A 20,542-nucleotide genomic window follows, 5' to 3' on the forward strand; every position below is an offset into this window, starting at 1 on the left:
GCAATTTAACAGGTGCCTAGCACCTGTGAGCACTGGTTTGATCTTCAGCAACATATAAAGCAATTTAACAAGGCCCTAAGAAACTTAGTGAGATCCTGTCTCAAAATTTAAAAATAAAAAGGACCAGGGATGTGGTTTAGTGGTAAAGCAACCCTGGGTTCAATCTTCAATACAAAAAAAAAAAAAAAAAAATCTCCCTTCCAGTAAGGCATAGGTGCTTGTAGTCCCAGATGCTCAGGAGACTGAGGCAGGAGTATTGCTGGAGCCCTGCAGTTTGAGCTCTGCCATTTTACACCAGCCCAGACAACATAACAAGACCTCATCTCAAAAACAAAACGAAAAAAACTTCCCTTTTTTTTTTTTTTTTTTGAACTGAAATGTCTCCTTGATCCTCATTGCATAAATTTTCTACATGATAGGCTTTTATTTGGAAATAAATCTCTAAACCTAGTATTTCTTTCTTCCGGCTTTATGCCAGTTCTTTTAATATCCTCCTTATGGGGTAAAGGGGATTTTATTGGATATAGAGTTTTATTTAGATTTGCAAGTTGAAACAGTACTGGAGATTGGTTTCACAACAATGTGAATATACTTAAAATTACTGAACTATAAACTTAAAAATGATAAAGCATTTTATGTTTATTACCACAACAAAATAACTATGCCCTCAAACTTCTAGTTGCTTTCTTATAAATGTGCTCTAGCATTATCTCTGGGATCCAAAATGAAATATTCTTCCCAAAATGTGTTCTTATTAGCATACAGGTGGATTACAACTATTCTTTTTTATTTTTAGCATTCTTTTTTTATAATTTTTTTTTTTTTTTTTAGTTTTCCGCAGACAACATCTTTGTTTGTATGTGGTGCTGAGGATCGAACCCAGGCCGCACACATGCCAGGCGAGCGCGCTACCGCTTGAGCCACATTCCCAGCCCTTTTTTATAGTTTTTTAAATATTTATTTTTTAGTTGGACACAATATCTTTATTTATTTATTTTCATTTGATCCTGAGGATCGAACCCAGGGCCTCACACTCTACCGCTGAGCCACAACCCCAGCCCCAGTCTTTTTTTTTTTTAACCTTTATTTTATTTATCTATTTATTTATTTATTTAAAAATATTTTTTAGTGTTGATGGACCTTTATTTTATTCATTTATTTATATGTGGTGCTGAGAATTGAACCCACTGCCTCACACATGCTAGGCAAGCATTCTACCACTGAGCTACAACCCCAACCTCAGATTACAATTATTCTTGTTCTAATGTTATGCTATTGTTGCCATAGCCTGATACTTTATTGCTTTGGGGTGAGGGTAGGGGTTCTACAAGGCAGACAGGCAGCATGTGTGGTGGCATCATTTTAGATTTGCCTATAGATCGTGTTTATATGTGTTGTTAGACCCAAGTGCAGCACTTTGGTTTTTCCTCCTACCTTTTATTTTGTTAGATTTAGTCCAGACATTTGTGGCCTGTCAAAAATCCTTTTTGGTTCTGAGTATGAGTCTTTATTTATTTATTTTCTTGTGGTGTTGGACCTTGAATCCAAAGTCTCACAAATGCTAGGGAAGAACTAAGCCACATCCCCAGCAACCTTAGCATTGAGTCTTTTGTATTCACTATGCCTCCGAGTTTCCACTCAGCCAGAATATCAGCTATTTGATTATTACAGCTTCATTGAAAAGTCATGATGAAAACAAGAAGAAGCTGAAAGAGCCCTGTATCATAATACTGGCTACTTCTTTCTTTTGTGACATAAGTTCCTGTCTTTGGATTTTCTAACCTATTGTGCCATTGTATACAACAGAGTAACAAGGTAGCCCTTATTAAATATCATCCTGAAATCTATTTTATTTTTATGGTTTTTTTGTATATTTTTATGTCTTTTTTGAAGATTGATCCAAGCGATACTTTACCACTTTTTATTATTTTATTTTGACACAGGATTTCTCTTAGTTGCTTAGGGCCTCACTAAATCCAAAAGATAGGAATTCGTGTCACAAAAGAAAGAAGTAGCCAGTATTATGATACAGGGCTCTTTCAGCTTCTTCTTGTTTTCATTATGACTTTTCATTGAAGCTTAATAATCAAATTTAAGGCTTGCCTTCTGCTTGAACTTCCTATTTGCTGTAATTGCAGGCCTGTGCTACTATACCTGGTCTGACATCTATTTTATATCAACAAACCCCATGGAAGAAATATGCAAAGAGAACCATATGAATGGATTTCTCTTTTGTTTTTACTTTCTTTTTGGAGAGACACGGAAGTAAGGGTCTTGTATTGCCCAGCTGAGTGTCGCTGTGGCTGAGTTGGCCTCCCAACTCCTGAGCTCAAGTGATCCTCCTGCCTCAGCCCCTTAGTAACTGGAACTATAGGCTCTTGCCACCATACCTGGTAGATTTTTAATTTTTATTTTGGAATAATTAGATTCACAGGAAATTGAAAAATATGGGTAGGAAGATTCCATATACCGTACACTCAGGTTGACTTAGCTATAACATCTTACTTAATAATCATGTAACAGGAAAATTTGGAAATTAACATTGATACAATCCGCAAGCTTATTCACATTAGACCAAGGAAGTGTGTGTGTATAAATAAGAGAGAAGGGGAGACATTGTATACCATTTTATCACCTATATAGCTTCATGTAACCACTTCCACATTTAAGATACAGTACCACAAGACTAACTTGTACTCCTTTATAGCCACACCTTCACTCTCCCTCTCCTATTCTCAATTCTTCATTCTTGGGTCAAGTGTAGTGGTGCATGCCTCTAATCCCAGTGGCTCAGGAAACTGAGGCAGGAGGATCCAGAGTTCAAAGCCAGCCTCAGCAAAGAGCAAGATTCTAAACAACTCAATGAGACCCTATCTCTAAATGAAATACAAAATAGAGCTGGGGATGTGGCTGAGTGTCCCTGAGTTCAATCCCTGGTACCCCCCACCCCCCAAAAAAAGTCCTTAATCCTTGGCAACCACTAATTTATCCCAACTCTATAATTTGGGGGGTTGGGAGGAAGCAGACTGGGAATTTAACCAGGGGGCTCATACTACTGAGAGCTACATCCCCAGCCCTTTTTATTTTTTTATTTTGAGATAAGGTCTCACTAAGTTACTTAGAGCCTCTATAAGTTGCTGAGACTGGCTTTGAACTTGCAATCCTTTTGCTTCAGCCTCTGAGTCGCTGGGATTACAGGTGTGTGTAATGCCTGGCTTCTTGCATTTTTTCAATAATTCATTCCATTTTGTTGGATTTGTTTATTTCAGGGTTTGGTTGTACTAATTTGTTTAGTCACTCACATATTAAAGGGCATTTTGATTGTTTCCAGTTTTGGGCTAATACAAATAAAGCTGTTTTGAACATTCATGGTACAGTCACTTTGGGAAAGTTTGGCAGTTTAAAGAACTACATATATATCAGGTGCAGTGGTGCATGCCTATACTTCCAGCAGCTCAAGAGGCTGAGACAGGAGCATTGGGAATTCAAAGCCAGCCTCAGCAAAAACAAGGTATTAAGCAACTCAGTAAGACCCTGTCTTTAAATAAAATATAAAATAGGACTGGAGATATGACTCAATGGTAAAGTGCCCCTAAGTTCAATTCCCAATACTCTGCTGCAAAAAACACTAAATATGCAACTACCATTATCAGAAGGTACATTCCTAGGCATTTAAAAATTTTTTTTTTAGTTGTAGATGAACACAATATCTTTATTTATTTATTTTTATGTGGTGAGGAGGATTGAACCCAGTGCCTCACAAGTGCTAGGCAAGCGCTCTACCACTGAGCCATAACCTCATCCCAGCCCCCATTTCTAGGCATTTAATCCAGAGAATGAAAACTTATGATCTTGCAAAAATCTGTACGTGAAAATTTATAGCAGCTTTATATATTGCTCAGCCCTAAAAAGGAATGAACTATTGATACATATAAGTATTGATGCACACAATGATGACTCTCCAGAGAATTATACTAAGTAAAAAAAAAAATCCTAAAAGGTTATATTTGTTTGATTGTATGTATTTAATATTTTTGAAATGCCAAAATTTAGAAATAGTAGATTAATGGTTTGCTAATTGTGATTTTAAAAAAATTTCAGCCATTCTAATAGGTATGTAGTGGTAGTTCATTGTGGTTTTATGTTCAACATCTTATGTGCTTGTCAAATGTCTAATCATGTCCTTTGCCTATGCTCTAATTGATCTTTTTTTTTTTTTTTTTTTTTTAGTGTTAGGTTGGAAAGTTCTTTATGCTAAATATGTGTCCTTGATGGCTATGTGGTTTGCAAATATTTTTTTTTTCCCTGTCTATAGTTTGTTTTCACTTTCTTAACACGGACTTAAGCTGAGCAAGTGTTTTTAATTTTGATGAGACCCAGTTGATTTCTTTTTCCTTTTATTGATTAATGGCATCTATAAAATGAGTATTTTTTTCCCCAAGTGCTCTCTCATCCCCAACCTGAGGATGACTTTTTTTTTTTTTTTTTTTTTTAATGAGGGCCTCATATATGCCAGGCAAGTGTTGTAACACTGAACTGTATGGACCCCAACCTAAAATTTTTTTTCTTTTTCTTTTTAAATTTTGAGGCTTGTTGAGTTGCCCAGGCTGGCCTGGAACTTATCCTCTTCTTTGGCCTTGCAAGATCTGAGATTATAGGAATGTGTCACTGCGCCCAGTGAGGACAGTTTTGTTTTTGTTTTTTTTTTAAGATGGACACAATACCTTTATTTTATTTATTATTATGTGGTGCCTAGGACTGAACCCAGTGTCTCATATGTGCTAGGTGAGCACTTTACCACTAAGCCACAATCCCAGCCCCAAGTACAGTATTTTTTGTGTGAGTGATTTTTTTTTTTTCTTTTTAGTGCAGGGGGTAGAACCCAAGGCCTTGTGTATGGTAGGCTAGTACTCTACCTTTGAGTTACAAATCCAGCCCTTATGTATTTTGCCTTAAGACATTCCTGTGTGAATTGGTGGTTCCATTCCAAGTTTTCCAAGGAATCTCCATACTGCTTTCCAGATTGATTGCACCAATTAGCAGTCCCACCAGCAATGTATGAATGGGCATTTTTTCCCCCACATCCTCGCCAACACTTATTGTAATTTGTATTCTTAATAGCTGCCATTCTGACTGGAGTGAGATGAAATCACAGTGTAGTTTCAACTTGCATTTCTCTAATTGCTAGAGATGTTGAACATTTTTTCCTATATTTGTTGATTGATTTTATATTCTGAGATGTGTCTGTTCAGTTCCTTGGCCCATGTATTGATTGGGTTATTTGTTTTTTTGGTGTTAAGTTTTTTGAGTTTTTTATATATCCTAGAGATTAGTGCTCTATCTGATGTGCGTGATCCTCAGCCCTTTTTATTTCTTATTTTAAGACAGAATCTTGCTAAATTGCCCAAGTTCACCTCAAACTTGTGATCCTCCTGCCTCAGCCTCCTGAGTAGTTGTAATTACAAGCCTGTGCCAACATACCCTGCTATTTGTCTTTAAGGCTTTCTTTCCCCTAGTATTTTCATCAACTCCACCAGAAAGTCACATCCACCTTACACTTTGTTCACCCAGTGTTATGAATGTATTATAGCACTTACTAGAGTGAGCAATGTGTATTGCTATATTCTACTGGATAATGAGTTCCCAAGTCAGAATCTAAATCCATGGATCTTAATATCTCTAGAACAGTGCATTTGGGCATTTTAGTACTGGCACTTCCCTATTGAAAAGCATAAATATTCATGGCTTATTTGACATGATTTAAAATCATTGTAAATTTATCTATGTGACAAGATAATCACCTCCTTAATGTGAAATTCTCACAGTTCCTATATAATCACCCAGTGTTGTTATACTTTACACGATAGCTCTTCAAAAACAGAATGTTTTTTTCTCTCCTAAATTCTCTCTCTTATATGAACACAAGTAAAGTTCTCATCTATTCTACTTTCTAGAAAACTCATCTATTATTTAGGAGAGAGAAACATGAAACAACCTGGAGACTATCAGAGCCTTGGTGTTTTTATTTGAAACTTCTTGACCTGTAGAACTCCCAAATGGTAGGGAATTACTTGAAATTTGGCACAAATTTATCAAAGAGAATATATTCCCAGAGCAACACTTTATTTTCCATATTTTTATTTGTGCATTGTAGTTGTATATAATGATAGAATTTTTTGTTACATATTTATACATGCATACAGTGTCACAATATAATTTGGCCAATATCATTCCCTAGTATTTCCTCTTCCCCTCCACTTCTCTCTCCTCTTGGTCCCTTTTCTCTTCTCTACTGATTTTCCTTTGATTTTTATGAGTTCTCACCACCTTTCTCATCCTTTTTCCTGTCTGACTTCTATAAAAGAAACAAGCCCCTTAATCTTTGAATTTGGCTATTTTGCTTGACATAATGTTCCTAAGTTCCATCCATTTTCCTGCAAATGACATAATTGTATTTTTCTTTATGGATAAATAAAACTCCATTTTGTGTGTGTGTGTGTGTGTGTGTGTGTGTGTGTGTGTGTGTGTTTGTGTGTGTATGTGTATACATATATACATAGCACATTTTATTTATCCATTCATCCATTTATGGACACCTAAGCTGGTTCCATAGTTTGGCTATTTTGAACTGTGCTGGTATAAACATGGGTATGTTTGTATTTCTATGCTTGATGACTTTAATTCTTTTTTAAAAAATATTTTATTAGTTGTTGTTGGACCTTTATTTTTATGTGGTGCTGAGAATCGAACCCAGTGCCTCACACATGCTAGGCAAGCACTCTACCACTGAGCCAGAACACCAGTCCTGATGACTTTAATTCTTTAAGATAAATATCCAGGAGTGGTATAGCTGAGTTATATGGTAATTCCATTCCTAGTCTTGTGAGGAACCTCTGTACTGATTTCTATAGTGGTTGTACTAATTTATAATCCCACCAACAGTGTAAAAATGTTCCTTTTACTCTATATTCTCTCCAGCATTTACTGTTGTTTGTATTCCTTTTTTTTTTTTTTTTTTTTATTTCTGTGTGTGTGGTGCTGGAGATTGAACCCAGGACCTTGTACATGCAAGGCAAGCACTCTACCAACTGAGCTATGTCCCCAGCTGATTGATTGTATTCTTGATGGCTGCCATTCTGATCAGAGTAAGATGAAATCTCAGTGTAGTTTTGATTTGCATTTTGCTAATTGCTAATGATGAACAATTTTTACATATATTTTTTGGTCATTTGTATTTCTTCTTTTGAGAAATATTTGTTTAATTCATTTGTCCACTTATTAATTGAGTCATTTAATTTTTTGATGTAAAGATTTTTGAGTTCTTATATATTCTAGTTATTAATCCTCTGTCAGTAACTAGAAGATTTTCTCCCACTCTTTAAGTTCTCTTTTTACATTCTTGTTTCCTTTCTTTTGCAGAAGATTTTAAATTTGATGTCATTTTATTTACTAACTCTTGACATCATTTACTGAGCTTTAGGAGTCCTTCTGAGAAAGATGTTGCCTGTGCCTAAATATTGGAGTACTGACCCTATGTTTTCTTCCAGGGTTTGCATAGTTTCTGATCTAATTCTTAGGTCTTTGATCCATTTTGAGTTGATTCTTGTGCAGGGCCCCAGAGCAACATTTATAGTCAGCTTTGTGGCTCTTATTGTTGGTTTCCTCTGAGTGGCGCACAGTGGAATTGATGGGTTATGTGAAGTAGCCTAACTTAAAGAACCCCTTAAGGGTTGTTTTTTGGTTTTGGTTAAGTTTTTGTTTTGTTTTTAGTACCAGTGATCAAACCCATGGTTGGTTAACTACTGAGCTACATTCCCAGCCCTTTTTATTTTGAGACAGAGTCTTGCTAAGTTGCTTAGGGCCTCACTAAGTTGCTCTCAAACTTGTGAATCCTTCTACCTTGGCCTCCTCAGTCGCTGGGATTACAGATGTGCACCAACCTTGCTCAGCTTTGCATGTTAGTTCCTTGAGAAGGAGCAAGACACTACAGAATTTCCAGTAACTTCTTGTTTTTTCCCAACCAGTTGCTTTTCGACTGTATGATTTGGATAAAGATGACAAGATCTCCCGTGATGAGCTGTTACAGGTATGTGGGAAAACTATGTGACAACTCAGTGTGACAGCTCACGTGACAAAATACTATGGCTCATATTTAAAGAGTTCAAAATTGTGGGTAATAATGAAATACCTGGGTGGGGGTTCAGCACTGGGTCTTCCATAAGAGTTATAGATCGATATCATGCTAAATGACATTTTGAAAGGTCTGGACTACCTGCAATCAGAAAAGAAAATTCACCAAGACATAAAAGCTGCTAATGCCTTGCTCTCTGAACAAGAGGATAGTAAACTTGCTAAATGAATAAAATAAAGGTCCATCAACAACTAAAAAAAAAAAGAATACACACACACACACACATATATATACACACATACATAATTTTTTTTAAAGGCACTAACTAAGGGGTTGAGGTTGTGGCTCAGTGGTTGACCACTTTCCTAGCATGTGTGAGACACTGGGTTTGATTCTCAGAACACATGTAAATAAATAAAATAAAGGTCCATTGACAACTAAAAAAATATTAAAAAGCACTAACTAAATGTTTCCTAAGTGCTGACTGGCAGAGGTGAAATATGTGACATTGTGTACATCAAATAGTTTAGTTATGCAGGGCATGGTAGCGCATGCCTGTAATCCCAGCAGCTCAGGAGGCTGAGGCAGGAGGATCTCAAGTTCAAAGCAAACCTCAGTAATTTAGCAAGGCCCTAAGCAACTTAGCGAGACCTTGTCTCCAAATAAAGTAGAAAAATGGGCTCGGGACATGGCACCTCTAGGCTCAATCCCTGGTATCAAAAAAAATAGTTCGGTTATTACCAAAACAGCTTGTTGGCAGTCAGATAATTCTGATGATACCTAGTAAATTCTGCTGATTTGTCTGTCCTTTAACTTAGCATAAGAGTTACCAACTCTTGCTTGTGCCAGTGTACCTTGAGCTAATCATTCACTGCCCTTTGTTATTCCCACAGACAAGTCCCTATTCCTCTACTATCGATGACTAAAATTTCATGCTATTAGCATTGCAATTTATTGTTTTTGCCTTTTATAAATTCAGAAGGGGAGAAAATTACCCCTTGTTTTGAGTCTGAAAGACCATAGACTAACACATTTAGGGATTTCCATGGGGAAATTTGTCCGTTTCAAGATACACCTAAAAAATAAATTGTTTCTACTCAGCCCTTAAAGTAAATCTGAATTCATCCATTATCTTGAGAAGACTTCCAAGTTGAAGAGTTCTAGTCATCAGCTTAAGACCCATCCACAGTATTCCTACATTTCTACCTGAGCAGAAACCAAAACAACGAGGAGATCATGATAGTGTCCCTTGCTTTTGAGGTGGGAATATATTTCTTTGGTGAGAAGAGTTTACTTTTGTTACATTGCTGCACATTGACTTCTGAGTTCTGAAATGTAATGGCACATTTTCATCCTTAAGCCCAAACCTGGTTGCAAGAAAGATGTTTTTGGAGGAAGAGTTGATTTATTTACTGTTATTGGATAAGAAAGCCTGAAGAGGAAGTAGGGAAGAAACTATGTGGCCAGAGTTCTAGTCATGCTCTTGGATTGTTTAGGTTTAGACAACTAGTTTTATCCCAGCAAAAAGAGGATCTGACCATTTTGCTGAAATGAGAGAAGAAAACAAAGTTTATCTTTCTAGACACAGTGATTTCTAAAACATCTGGTAACTTGCAGTTCCTAGATACTTATTGAATGTTAAAAAAGTATGTAGTGAATTTACCCTCAAGAATGGCTGACTTGTTCTCCTCCTCCTCCTCCTCCTCCTCCTTCTTCTTCTTCAGTACCTAGTGGCACTTTACCACTGAGCTACATCCTTAGCCCTTTTCATTTTTATTTTGAGACAGGGTCTTGCTAAGTTGCTAAGGCTGGCTTTGAACTTGAGATCCTCCTGCCTCAGCCTCCAGAGACACTAGAATTCCAAGCATGCCCCTGGCTGGGCATGTGTTCTTAGTATGATTCTTGTAGAATGTCCTGGTTGAACTTTTGGGGGCCAGTTATATATTAATTAATTATCTTGATTTTTGGTGATGGTGTCAGAGGTGAGTACATGTATACAAAGACTCATCAGCAGATTTTAAATATGTACCATTTATATCATTTATACTTCAATAAAGACTCATTTTATGAGACTAGCATAACTTTGACATGAAAACTTTATAAAGACAGTACAAGGGCTGGTAATGTGGCTCAAGCAGTAGCGTGCTCACCTGGCATGCATGGGGCGCTGAGTTCGATCCTCTGCACCACATAAAAATAAAATAAAGATGTTGTGTCCACTTAAAACTAAAAAATAAATATTAAAAATTCCCCCTCTCTCTCTCTCTCAAAAAAAAAAAAGACAGTACAAGAAAAAAATTATAGCCCAACCTTTTTTATTCACTTAGATGTAAAAATCCAAAACGAAATATTATCACACAGAATCCAGCAATGGATTATATTATATCCAAAGCAAGTTTGCACTAGGAATTCAGAGTTGATTTAAAATTAGAAAATAGTTATAACCATATGAACAGAAGAGAATCTAATCTAATGGTATTCTCCATTGAAGAAAGCATTTGATAAAATTCATCACCTATTCATGATTTTTTCAAGTCTTATAAAAGCAGAAATAAAAGGAAGTTTCCTTTCTATTTTATTTTTTTGTTTTGTTTTTTCCATCATCCTCAAATCCTTCAACCCCAGTATCAAATCCAGTACCATGTGCATGCTAGGCAAATGCTCTACCACAACATTATATCCCTGACTCAGGAAGTTTTCTTAAATTGATATAGAGTATATATATTACCCTCCCCAAACATTGATAATAATAATAGTAAAGTTCTCATTTGCTAATAACCTTCCCACTGGAACAATAAGTGACAGCCAGGATAGGTGAAAGGAACACTGACTGGCCTATGAGCAGACAGCTCATGCCACTAGTTACTGAGACAGGGGGGTCAAGATACTTCTGAGCCTTATTATCCTCATTACTGAACCAGACAAGGTGACCTTTAAAACACACTACTCCTGTCACATCCTGCCTATACATGCAACAAACTAGTACATGCACAATCCAGTTCTACTATTTTAAAAGTAAAATACCTTAGAAAATAATTGGTCTGAGATCTGAAGTTTGAGGATGGATTAATTTGCTTGATCTCTTGAAATTGGAGAAGATGGAAAATGTTTTGGCCCAAATAGTCTTTTCTAGCACTGTCCTTTTTTTTTTTTTTTAATACCTTTATTTTGTTTATTTATTTTTTATGTGGTGCTAAGGATCGAACCCAGTGCGTCACATGTGCTAGGCAAGCACTCTACCACTGAGCCACAACCCCAGCCCCATAGCACTGTCCTTTTTTTTTAATCCTTCAGTTGTGCATTTGTACCTAAATAGTACAACTTCATAATTTTCAAGAATTGATTTGTAGCCATGCAGTGGAGTCCATGAATTGATGACAGCTGAGGCAGGAGGATCACTGAGCCCAGAAGGTTGAGGTCAGCCTAGGCAACATAGTGAAACCCTGTCTACAAAATAAAACAATTAGTTTGAGAAGAAGAAGGAAAAAAAAAAAAGTGTGCTGGTTCTAATCAGTATTTCGGCTTTTTTTATTTTTTGAAAATTCTGTCATGTACTTCATTTTGGTACGGGACATTGAACCCAGGGGCACTAAGCCACATCCCTAGCACTTTTTTATATTTTATTTAGAGACAAAGTCTCCCTAAGTTGCTTAGATCTCGCTAGTTGCTGAGGCTAGCTTTGAACTCGTGCATAAACCTCCTGCTCAGTTTCCCAAGCCGCTGGGATTACAGGCATGTGCCACTGTACCAGATCTGTCCTATGCTTTTTTAAAAATTTTTTTTAGTTGTTGATGGACCTTTATTTTAATCATTTATTTACATGCAGTACTGAGAATCGAAGCCAGTGCCTCACACATGTGAGGCAAGCGCTCTACCTCTGAACCTCAACACCAGCCCACTGTCCTATACTTTTTTTTTTTTTAGAGAGAGGGAGAGAGAGAGAGAATTTTTTAATATTTATTTATTTTTTTTTAGTTATCGGCAGATACAACATTTTTGTTTTGTATGAGGTGCTGAGGATCGAACCTGGGCCGCACGCATGCCAGGCGAGCGCGCTACCGCTTGAACCACATCCCCAGCCCCTGTCCTACACTTTTAAAAAATCTATTTCATGAGGTTGGAGAAGGATGCAAAAGAGTAGGAAGAGTAGGAAGACCTCTCAACCATTGGGCTAGAGGGGCTTCCTTCCTGTGAAAGAAAAACTCAGCTTTTCCCTTTTGAACGCAGAGGTGGCTGATTGCTGTGATGTGAAGCATCACAAAAGCTTCTTGTCTCCCATTTGACATGAAGCCTCAACCTTTGCATATTGTCTGAATCACATTGTTAAAATTACATATTTTGTTTAAGGTATCAAATTTTTAAGTATATTCATACCCTAGAGATGTTAGGAGAATTGTGGGTGGTGGGTTTTTTGTTAAGTTTGAGCTACATTTGATGAAACAGTGTTAAATTATCTTTGCTTAATTCTCATAGCCCTTTAATTGTACTTGTTATTTTTCTAAGAAAGAATTTAGCATGTACCTCTTCAAGGAGCTTTACATTTCTTGGGCCATACCCCAGGAGTACCTTGCTTAAGGTTTAATACATCTCCTCAAAGAGGACAGCATTCAGGTGGGATTCCAGAAAGCCTCACCAAACCAACTGACATGTTTGCCTCATGCAACAAAAAGTCTGAGAATAGGTTTTCTAGGCTCATATAGTACCTAAATAATGTCTAAGAAACCTGGCTTCTGCCATAGGCTTGCTGTCACATCCGTAGCACGTGATTCATCTCATAGCTCCAGGATGGCTACTGTACCACCAGACATCATATCTATATTATGGGCGGGAAAAATGAAGATTAGCAAAATGCAAAGGACTCTCCTTCAACAAGGCTTTGCTTTCCTATCTAGTGACCTTGCCAAAGAGTTCTGCTCACATTATTGTCCAAAATGGCCTAGATAACAAGTTAGGGTTTTAGCTTTCTAGCTGTTAAATTTGAGGGTATCAAAGGAAAAAGATAGGGTTTGGGAATTTAGCTCAGTGGCAAAGTGCTTGCCTAGCATGTACAAAGCTCTGAGTTTAGTTCCTGCCTCTGAAGGAAAAAAGAAAAAGAAAAAGAGGGGAGTGACTTAGTGATTTTACCTTAAATCTTAGTAAAAGAGTCCCTCTCACTCCCACATCCCCTATAATTCCTGGCTCTTGGTCTTGTAGGTGCTACGCATGATGGTTGGAGTGAATATCTCAGATGAGCAGCTGGGCAGCATTGCAGACAGGACCATCCAGGAGGCTGACCAGGATGGGGACAGTGCTATATCTTTCACAGAATTTGTTAAGGTCAGTCAATCACCTCTCAATTTGAAAATGTTAAATTCTGTTACACAGGAGGTCGGGGGGACATTATTTAGAAAAGTGCTTAGAACTGTTAGGATATTTATAACTATAATTGTTCTTTTGTTTTTTTTAACCCCAGGTTTTGGAGAAGGTGGATGTAGAACAGAAAATGAGCATCCGATTTCTTCACTAAAGGACAGAGACCAAACTGTTCCTTGCTTTCTAGTATTTAAGAACTGGAACTTAAGAGTCCTCCTGTCCACCAACCCCACCTCCACCCCTTCATTCTCCTTCTCCCAGAATACTACTGCTGTTGCATGACAACCCCAAATATGTTCTGTGTACACAAAACTGCCTTTGGTGTATAAACAGGGCATTTCAGAATGGTACATCCAGTCTATTTCTCTTCAGTATCCATCTACCAGTTCTCCATTTATAAATACCATGTTCCCCTGTTCTGCTGCTCAATGCCACACATCCATCCAGTTTGAGAAAGAGATGGAATCATGCCAAGAACCAGCCAGCAAAACTCTAACTGGATGTAGACTCCCTTCAGCGAGGTTTAGCTTGCTCCTACTTCCTTCTTATATGTCCTTTGCTTCTTATTTCCCTGTCACACAACTTACCTCCACTTAGTCTTTCAGCCTCCCTGCTTTTTATTGAGCCTCAACATTCCCTGTGTTTCTCTTAGCACCCCAAACTATGCCTGTTAAATGTATTTCTGACTTGGCAGGATAGTTCAGTGGTCTGGCAGTTTTTATCTACCTTCACTCTTAAATGAGTACCTAGGATGTTACCTTTCCAGGAGCTTTTTGGTAATCAACACTTCTCTTGGAAGAATGTGACCCTTTCTTGATCCTCTGCACTGCTCTGTCATCAAAGGGTGGAGATATCCTTCTTGGAAGCTGGCCTTGGTGAAAACATTTCATAGTTTGTGAAGATATAGAGAAGAAATTGATAACTGAAAAGTGTAGAGCCACCTGTTTTGTGTGTCTTACTCGGATTGCTCTGCCTCTACCCTCTGATTCTCGACTTATGTACCTACATGGCTTATCCTATGAGTGCAGTGTTCACTATTCAGAAAATATTCATATGCCTACAGGTCTGCTTAGCTTTGGGACACTGTTGCTACCAGAATAGCTGTTCTGACAGCATTCTTAGGGACCTTTTCATGACTTTTTGAACATGATGGCTGGGCGTCTTATAAAACCTGCTACATTTACATTCTGCAGCATGGTTTATGCCTCCTTGTTAGTGCACTGGAATGTTTTTCACTTTACATTTCCAAGTGGAAAAACTATTGTTATGGAAGTGCCTAACTTTTCCAAGTCCAAAATAGTTAAAGATGGTCCTCAGTGTTTTGAAGTTTTGCACAAAATTATTTATGAACTTTACAATTGGCAAATGTTAATGCTGGAATCCATATTTAATCCCAATACAGGTCCAAAGCATTGAATGTATTGTGTCATTAGCTGCCCGGTTGCATTATGTCCATAGCTCCTTGTATAGGCCACCACTGATCCCTTAAAAACAAGGGGTCTGACCTGGTAAGACAATGTGAGGTGGCATTACAGGACTTTGAGTGAGCCAGAGCAACTTCTTTGCCAAAGTCAGCTTAATTAGACTTCATTGAATCTGGCCATTGCCATCCTATATATGTCTGTGAGTCTATTCATTTATCTCCCCCTGCCTCATGTTGAATTTATAATCCCCCTGACTCATTGCTTGCTTGCTTGTTTCCTTGCTTCAGAAGGCTATTCAAGATGTGTTAACCAATCTTTAGGAAGGGAATTGCTAACAAATATTACTACAAAGGGATGGATAAAGGTGGGGAACAGGGGAGTGGCCAGGCTTGATGGTTCAAGTATAAATGAATGAGAAATTCTTTAAGAAGTATCAGTTTTGTGATCAAGTGATGTAATATAGGAATTGTATAAAAGGAAGAAATTGTCTGTTACTGATCGCTAGAGAGGTACTTCAGAGTCTCTTTGATTTGCATTTTTAAAGTTCCTAAGATTATGGCTTCCCCACTCCTTTGGCTGTATAGCAAACTTTTAATCCACAGTTGTGCCTTATTGTCCTATTTCGGTTGTATTCTTTGATCCATCAATAAATACTTGTGGTTAAAACAAAACAATTCAATTGATTTTGTCTGTGTTTTTCAAGAATTTTCTGTAATGCAGGCTCCTTCTTTAACACAGGATGTTCCTTACTCAGGTCTATGTCTGAACTATGAATACAAGTGTACTCTGCTGCTACCTGACATGTGAAATAGAAGTAGAAGTATTCATCTAGGAGCTCACACTGTCTGCCTCTAGGCCCATTTTTTTTAAATATTTTTTTTTTTTTAGTTGTGGATGGATCTTTATTATTTATTTATTTATATGTGGTATTGAGAATCAAACCCAATGCCTCACACATGTTAAGCAAGCGTCTACCACTGAGCTAAAACTCCAGCCCATAGGCCTAGTTTTGTTAGTCTTGGCCATTCCCATTTATTCCACTGAAGATTCAGTTTCTTTTCTGGTCTCTCTAGATGCAAGAAGGGAAGCTTATAAATGAGGAGATACTATGAAAAGCCAGATAGTCCTGTACACATTCTTGTATAGATAAAATAATCGTAAACAGCCTATTAACCCTAAAGGTAATAGGATGTGAGTTTATATGATCTCAAGTCCTCAAGGTCTAAAATGTGCTGGCAATTATAGTCTTTTGGCTTCAGCATAATAGAAATTTACTTAAGTGAAAATCCCAGATAATAACAAAAAGAAAATTAAATGTTACTATATGTAATTCAGGATATACCTGGATCTTTGTACCACAAAACTATGTGTCCTGCTTGAGCTTAGTGAGTTCTCTTTTCCTCTGTACAGAAGTCATATCTTTTTCCTTATCACCTTAGAAACAGAAGTTGTTTGGTGTGATAACATGGCTCAGAGGCTTAATAATCTAGGAACAGCTTTATGAATGGAAGAGAAAAAGCACTGTCATGATGTTGAATTTTATGAACATTTTCCCATAATTGTCTTTGTCTCAAAGAAAACTTTGAATTTTAGCAAAATGAATGTGCTAACTTTTAAGTGTACTTTGTGCTGTCTCTTCCTGGAAAATGGGGAAGTACAACCACAAACATGAAGTGACATATAATCTGTGCCTGGGTGATCAGGGGCATTTTAAGTAGTTATCATTGAAAAGTCAGAGGGAAATATAGGAAAGAAAGAAGCCATAGCAAAGTGTACAAAAGGGGAAAAGGGTAGATTTCAGAAACAGTTTACTCTAATTTACATTATCCCTCAAGAGAATTTTAGAATCATTTCATGGTTTGTGAAGATATAGAGAAGAAATTGATAACTGAGATGCTGACATTTTTTGTTTTGGGATTTTGTTTGTTTGAGCTACTCAGAAGCATTCTACCTTCTGAGTTTCAGCCTAAGCATCCCACCACACACACATTTTTTTTTTCTTTTTTTAATCTTTGAGACAAGGTCTTGCCAAGACTGGCCTCAACTTGAGATCCTCCTGCTTTAGCCTCTTGAGTCACCATTATACACGGCAAGATTCTAATGTATACTTTGGGGGTTTTTTTGTTTGTTTGTTTTTTGGTACTAGGGATTAAATCCAGGGATGCTTTACCACTCAGTCACATCCCCAGCCCTTTTAATATTTTTATTTTGAGACAGGGCCTCGCTAAATTGCTAAGGCTGGTGTTGAATTTATGATTCCCCTGCCTCAGCCTCTTCAGTCACTGGGCTTACTGGTGTGCACCACTATGCCCAGTGAGATGTGAATGTTTTGACAAATAAATAATGCCAAATTACTTTCCCTTTCATATATTTCAAAGACTTTTTAAATTTGTGTGTAAGATCAGTGATATAGGCACTGCATTGTGGACATCAGTAAAACCTGGCTGGGTCTCATTGAATTCATGTGGTTAAAATGGAAGAAATTGGGTTGGATTGTAGTTGATGTATATTAAAATGATACTTGAATAACTATACACCAAGAATCTAGAAAATTAAACAGTCTTGAAAAAGGAGCAGCCGGGCATGGTGGCACATGTCTAATCCCAACGGCTCTGGAGGCTGAGGCACAAGGATCATGAGTTCAAAGCCAGCCTCAGCAAAAGCAAGGTGCTAAGCAACTCAGTGAGACCCTGATTCTAAATAAAATACAAAAATAGAGCTGGGTATGTGGCTCAGTAGTCAAGTGCCCCTGAGTTCAATACCCAATTAAAAAAAATTTTTTTAAAGGAACAAATTTAGAGGAATCACAATCCCTCACTTTGTTTTTGTCATACCAGGACCTATTCCTGCTGGGCAAGCACTCTGCCATTGAGCTACTTTCCTTTTTTTTTTTTTTTTTTTTTGGTAAATAACAAGGATGGAACCCAGGGATGCTTAATCACTGAGCCACATCTCAGTCTTTTTTATGTTTTATTTTTTTTTTTCTTATTTTTTTGAGTACTGGGGATTGAGCTCGGGCACTTAACCACTGAACCACATCCCAGTTCTATTTTATATTTTACTTAGAGACAGGGTCTCACTGAGTTGCTTAGTGCCTCACCGTTTTTGAAGCTGGCTTTGAACTCCTGATCCTCCTGTCTGCTGGAATTACAGGTGTGGGCTGCCTAGACTTTGAAGAGGACAAATGCATATTATTCTAATTAGCCTTAAAAAAGATAGCAAGTAAGACACACCTGTGTATTTTAAGATATCACAAATTTCAAATTCACCACTTTTTTTTTTTTTTTTTTTGGTGGTACTGGGGATTGAACTCGGGGGGGGGGGGGTGCTCTACTACTGAGTTATATCATCAGCACTTTTTATTTTACTTTGAGACAGTATCTCACTATGTTGTTCAAGCTGGCCTTATACTTGTAATCCTCCTATCTCCATCTCCCAAATTACCAGGATTACAGTTGTGTACCACCGCACCTGGCTACTTTTTTTTGTGGTACTGAGGATTGAACCAGGGTCTTGCTCATACCAGGCAAGCATTCTACCACTAAGCTACATCTCCAGCCATTGCCATTACCTTTTAATTAAAGAACAAGCAGGGCATAGCCATGGCGATGCATGTCCGTAATTTCCGTGGTTAAGTACCCCTGGATTCAATCCCCACTACCAAAAAATAAATTTAAAAAATTAAAGAAGGATACTGTCAAAATGTGTTTCTAAGAAGCAAAATGGTAAAGGGATTCAGGGCAACTCAGGTTGGGCAGTGGTGAGAACCAGGACTTTAACCCTAAAAAAGCCACACTAGCTATATTCAAATTGTTAAGAATCTGTTTTCAAAAGGCTCTCTTACTTTTTAGAGGACATAATAGGGTTGTTTAATGTATAATTCAGCAATGTGTGGGTGGGTCAAATCCTGGTTTTGCCACTTAAGTAGTTATATGAACTTAGACAATTCATATAACCTTCCTATATCCTTTTCCTCCATAGTAAAATAAGGTTTATAAGGATGATGATAATGATACCAACCTCATGGGTTGCTGTGAGGATTAAATTGGTGCCTGCTATAAGTATTATATATAAAATTTAATTGAATTTAATGGTGGATAGAAATAAAAGGGTGACAGATTTTAGTTTATTCTAAGGAAGAAGTTCCTAATAACTAGAACTATTCAAATTAGGAACAATATCCCCAAAATTAGATCTTGATAGAAATGCTTAAAGAATGTCTTTTTTTTTTTTTTTTTTTAATTGCAGTATTGGGGATCAAAACCAGGGCCTTGCATATGGTAGGCAAGTGCTTTATCACTAAGCTCTATCTCCAGCCCCCCACTTTTAAGTAATTCTATTTATTTATTTATTTGGTACTAAGGATCGAACTCAGGGGCACTCAATCACTCAGGCACATCCCCAGCCCTATTTTGTATTTAGAGACAGGGTTTCATTGAGTTGCTTAGGACCTCTCTAAGATGCTGACTGAGGCTGGCTTTGAACTTGTAATCCTCCTGTCTCAGCCTCCCCAGCCGCTGGGATTACAGGTGTGGGTTGCTGAGCCCAGCTTAATACAATTTCTTTAAATAGAAGTATGTCTTAGGGGCTGGGGATGTGGCTCAAGTGGTAGCGCGCTCGCCTGGCATATGTGTGGCCCAGGTTCGATCCTCAGCACCACATACAAACAAAGATGTTGTGTCCACCGAAAACTAAAAAATAAAATATTAAAATTCTCTCTCTCTCTTTAAAAAAAAAAAAAAAAAGTATGTCTTAGTAGTAACAGTATTTTACAAAAATGGGAGCTGATAAACAAGTTTGTTTTTCTTTTAGGAACACACAATTTCTAAACATGAAATGAGGTGGTTTTTAGAAGGAAATGAATGAGATGTAGTCTGTATTGTCAGAGTTGACATCATATATTTTGCATTTGGTTCTTTTCTAGTTGTCTGCACCCAAGGAAGAAAAAACACCTGTGTCTGGAATTTATTTTGAAAATATTTTACAATTAACGTTGCAATGACTAATCAGGAAAAACAAAGGTGGGGAGGGGCTAAAGCAGGGTCCTGGAGATCCTTTGCTTTGCTGGGCTGTAACCCTTCAGTTGCTGGGTAAAGGGCAAATGTGGGAGGATCCTGAGTGTGTGAAGCAAAAAAAGAGGACATGGGCTTGGGACAGTGGCTATCTTGAGCAATCATGGAGATATTTTAATAAACTGATTTTATTATCAATCAGTTCTTTCAGTATCCTCTATTAAAGAGAACTATCCTTTCCCCTATGTATTATCTTAGTTGAAAATTAACAGTTTCTTTCTGGGCTCTCAGTTCTGTTCCATTGACTTATTTGCCTATCCTTATGACAGTACTAAATCATCTTGATTACTATAGCTTTTGTAATCATTTTTGAAACTAGGTAGTGAATTCCTCCAACTCTGTTCTTTTTCAAAAATGGCTGTCCTGAGCCAGGATTGGTAGCACAGGCCTCTAGTCTCAGCTCGCTGGAAGCTGAGGCAGGGGGATCCTAACTTTAAGGCCAGCCTGGTGAAATGGAGATCCTGCCTCAAAATAAAATTTTTAAAAAGGATGGGGAGTAAGGGCTGGGGCTGGGGCTCAGCGGTAGTGAACTTGCCTGGCATGTGTGAGGCACGGGTTTGCAT

At 37.6% G+C, this 20,542-nt stretch overlaps 1 protein-coding gene across 1 annotated transcript in view; it reads left to right on the top strand.

Annotated features, from left to right (window-relative positions):
- Nucleotides 1-15,586, top strand: part of Chp1 (calcineurin like EF-hand protein 1) — a 48,607-nt gene extending 33,021 nt beyond the window's left edge. Inside the window, exons 5-7 of the mRNA XM_076848499.1 lie at nucleotides 8,025-8,086; nucleotides 13,325-13,447; nucleotides 13,584-15,586. Of these exons, the coding sequence (XP_076704614.1) occupies nucleotides 8,025-8,086; nucleotides 13,325-13,447; nucleotides 13,584-13,637 (239 nt within the window). The 3' untranslated portion in view covers nucleotides 13,638-15,586. The remainder of the gene's footprint in view (nucleotides 1-8,024; nucleotides 8,087-13,324; nucleotides 13,448-13,583) is intronic.
- The last annotated feature ends 4,956 nt before the right edge of the window (nucleotides 15,587-20,542 follow it).

This window comes from Callospermophilus lateralis, chromosome 3 (assembly GCF_048772815.1).
Source record: "Callospermophilus lateralis isolate mCalLat2 chromosome 3, mCalLat2.hap1, whole genome shotgun sequence".
Classification (NCBI taxonomy): Eukaryota; Metazoa; Chordata; class Mammalia; order Rodentia; family Sciuridae; genus Callospermophilus; species Callospermophilus lateralis.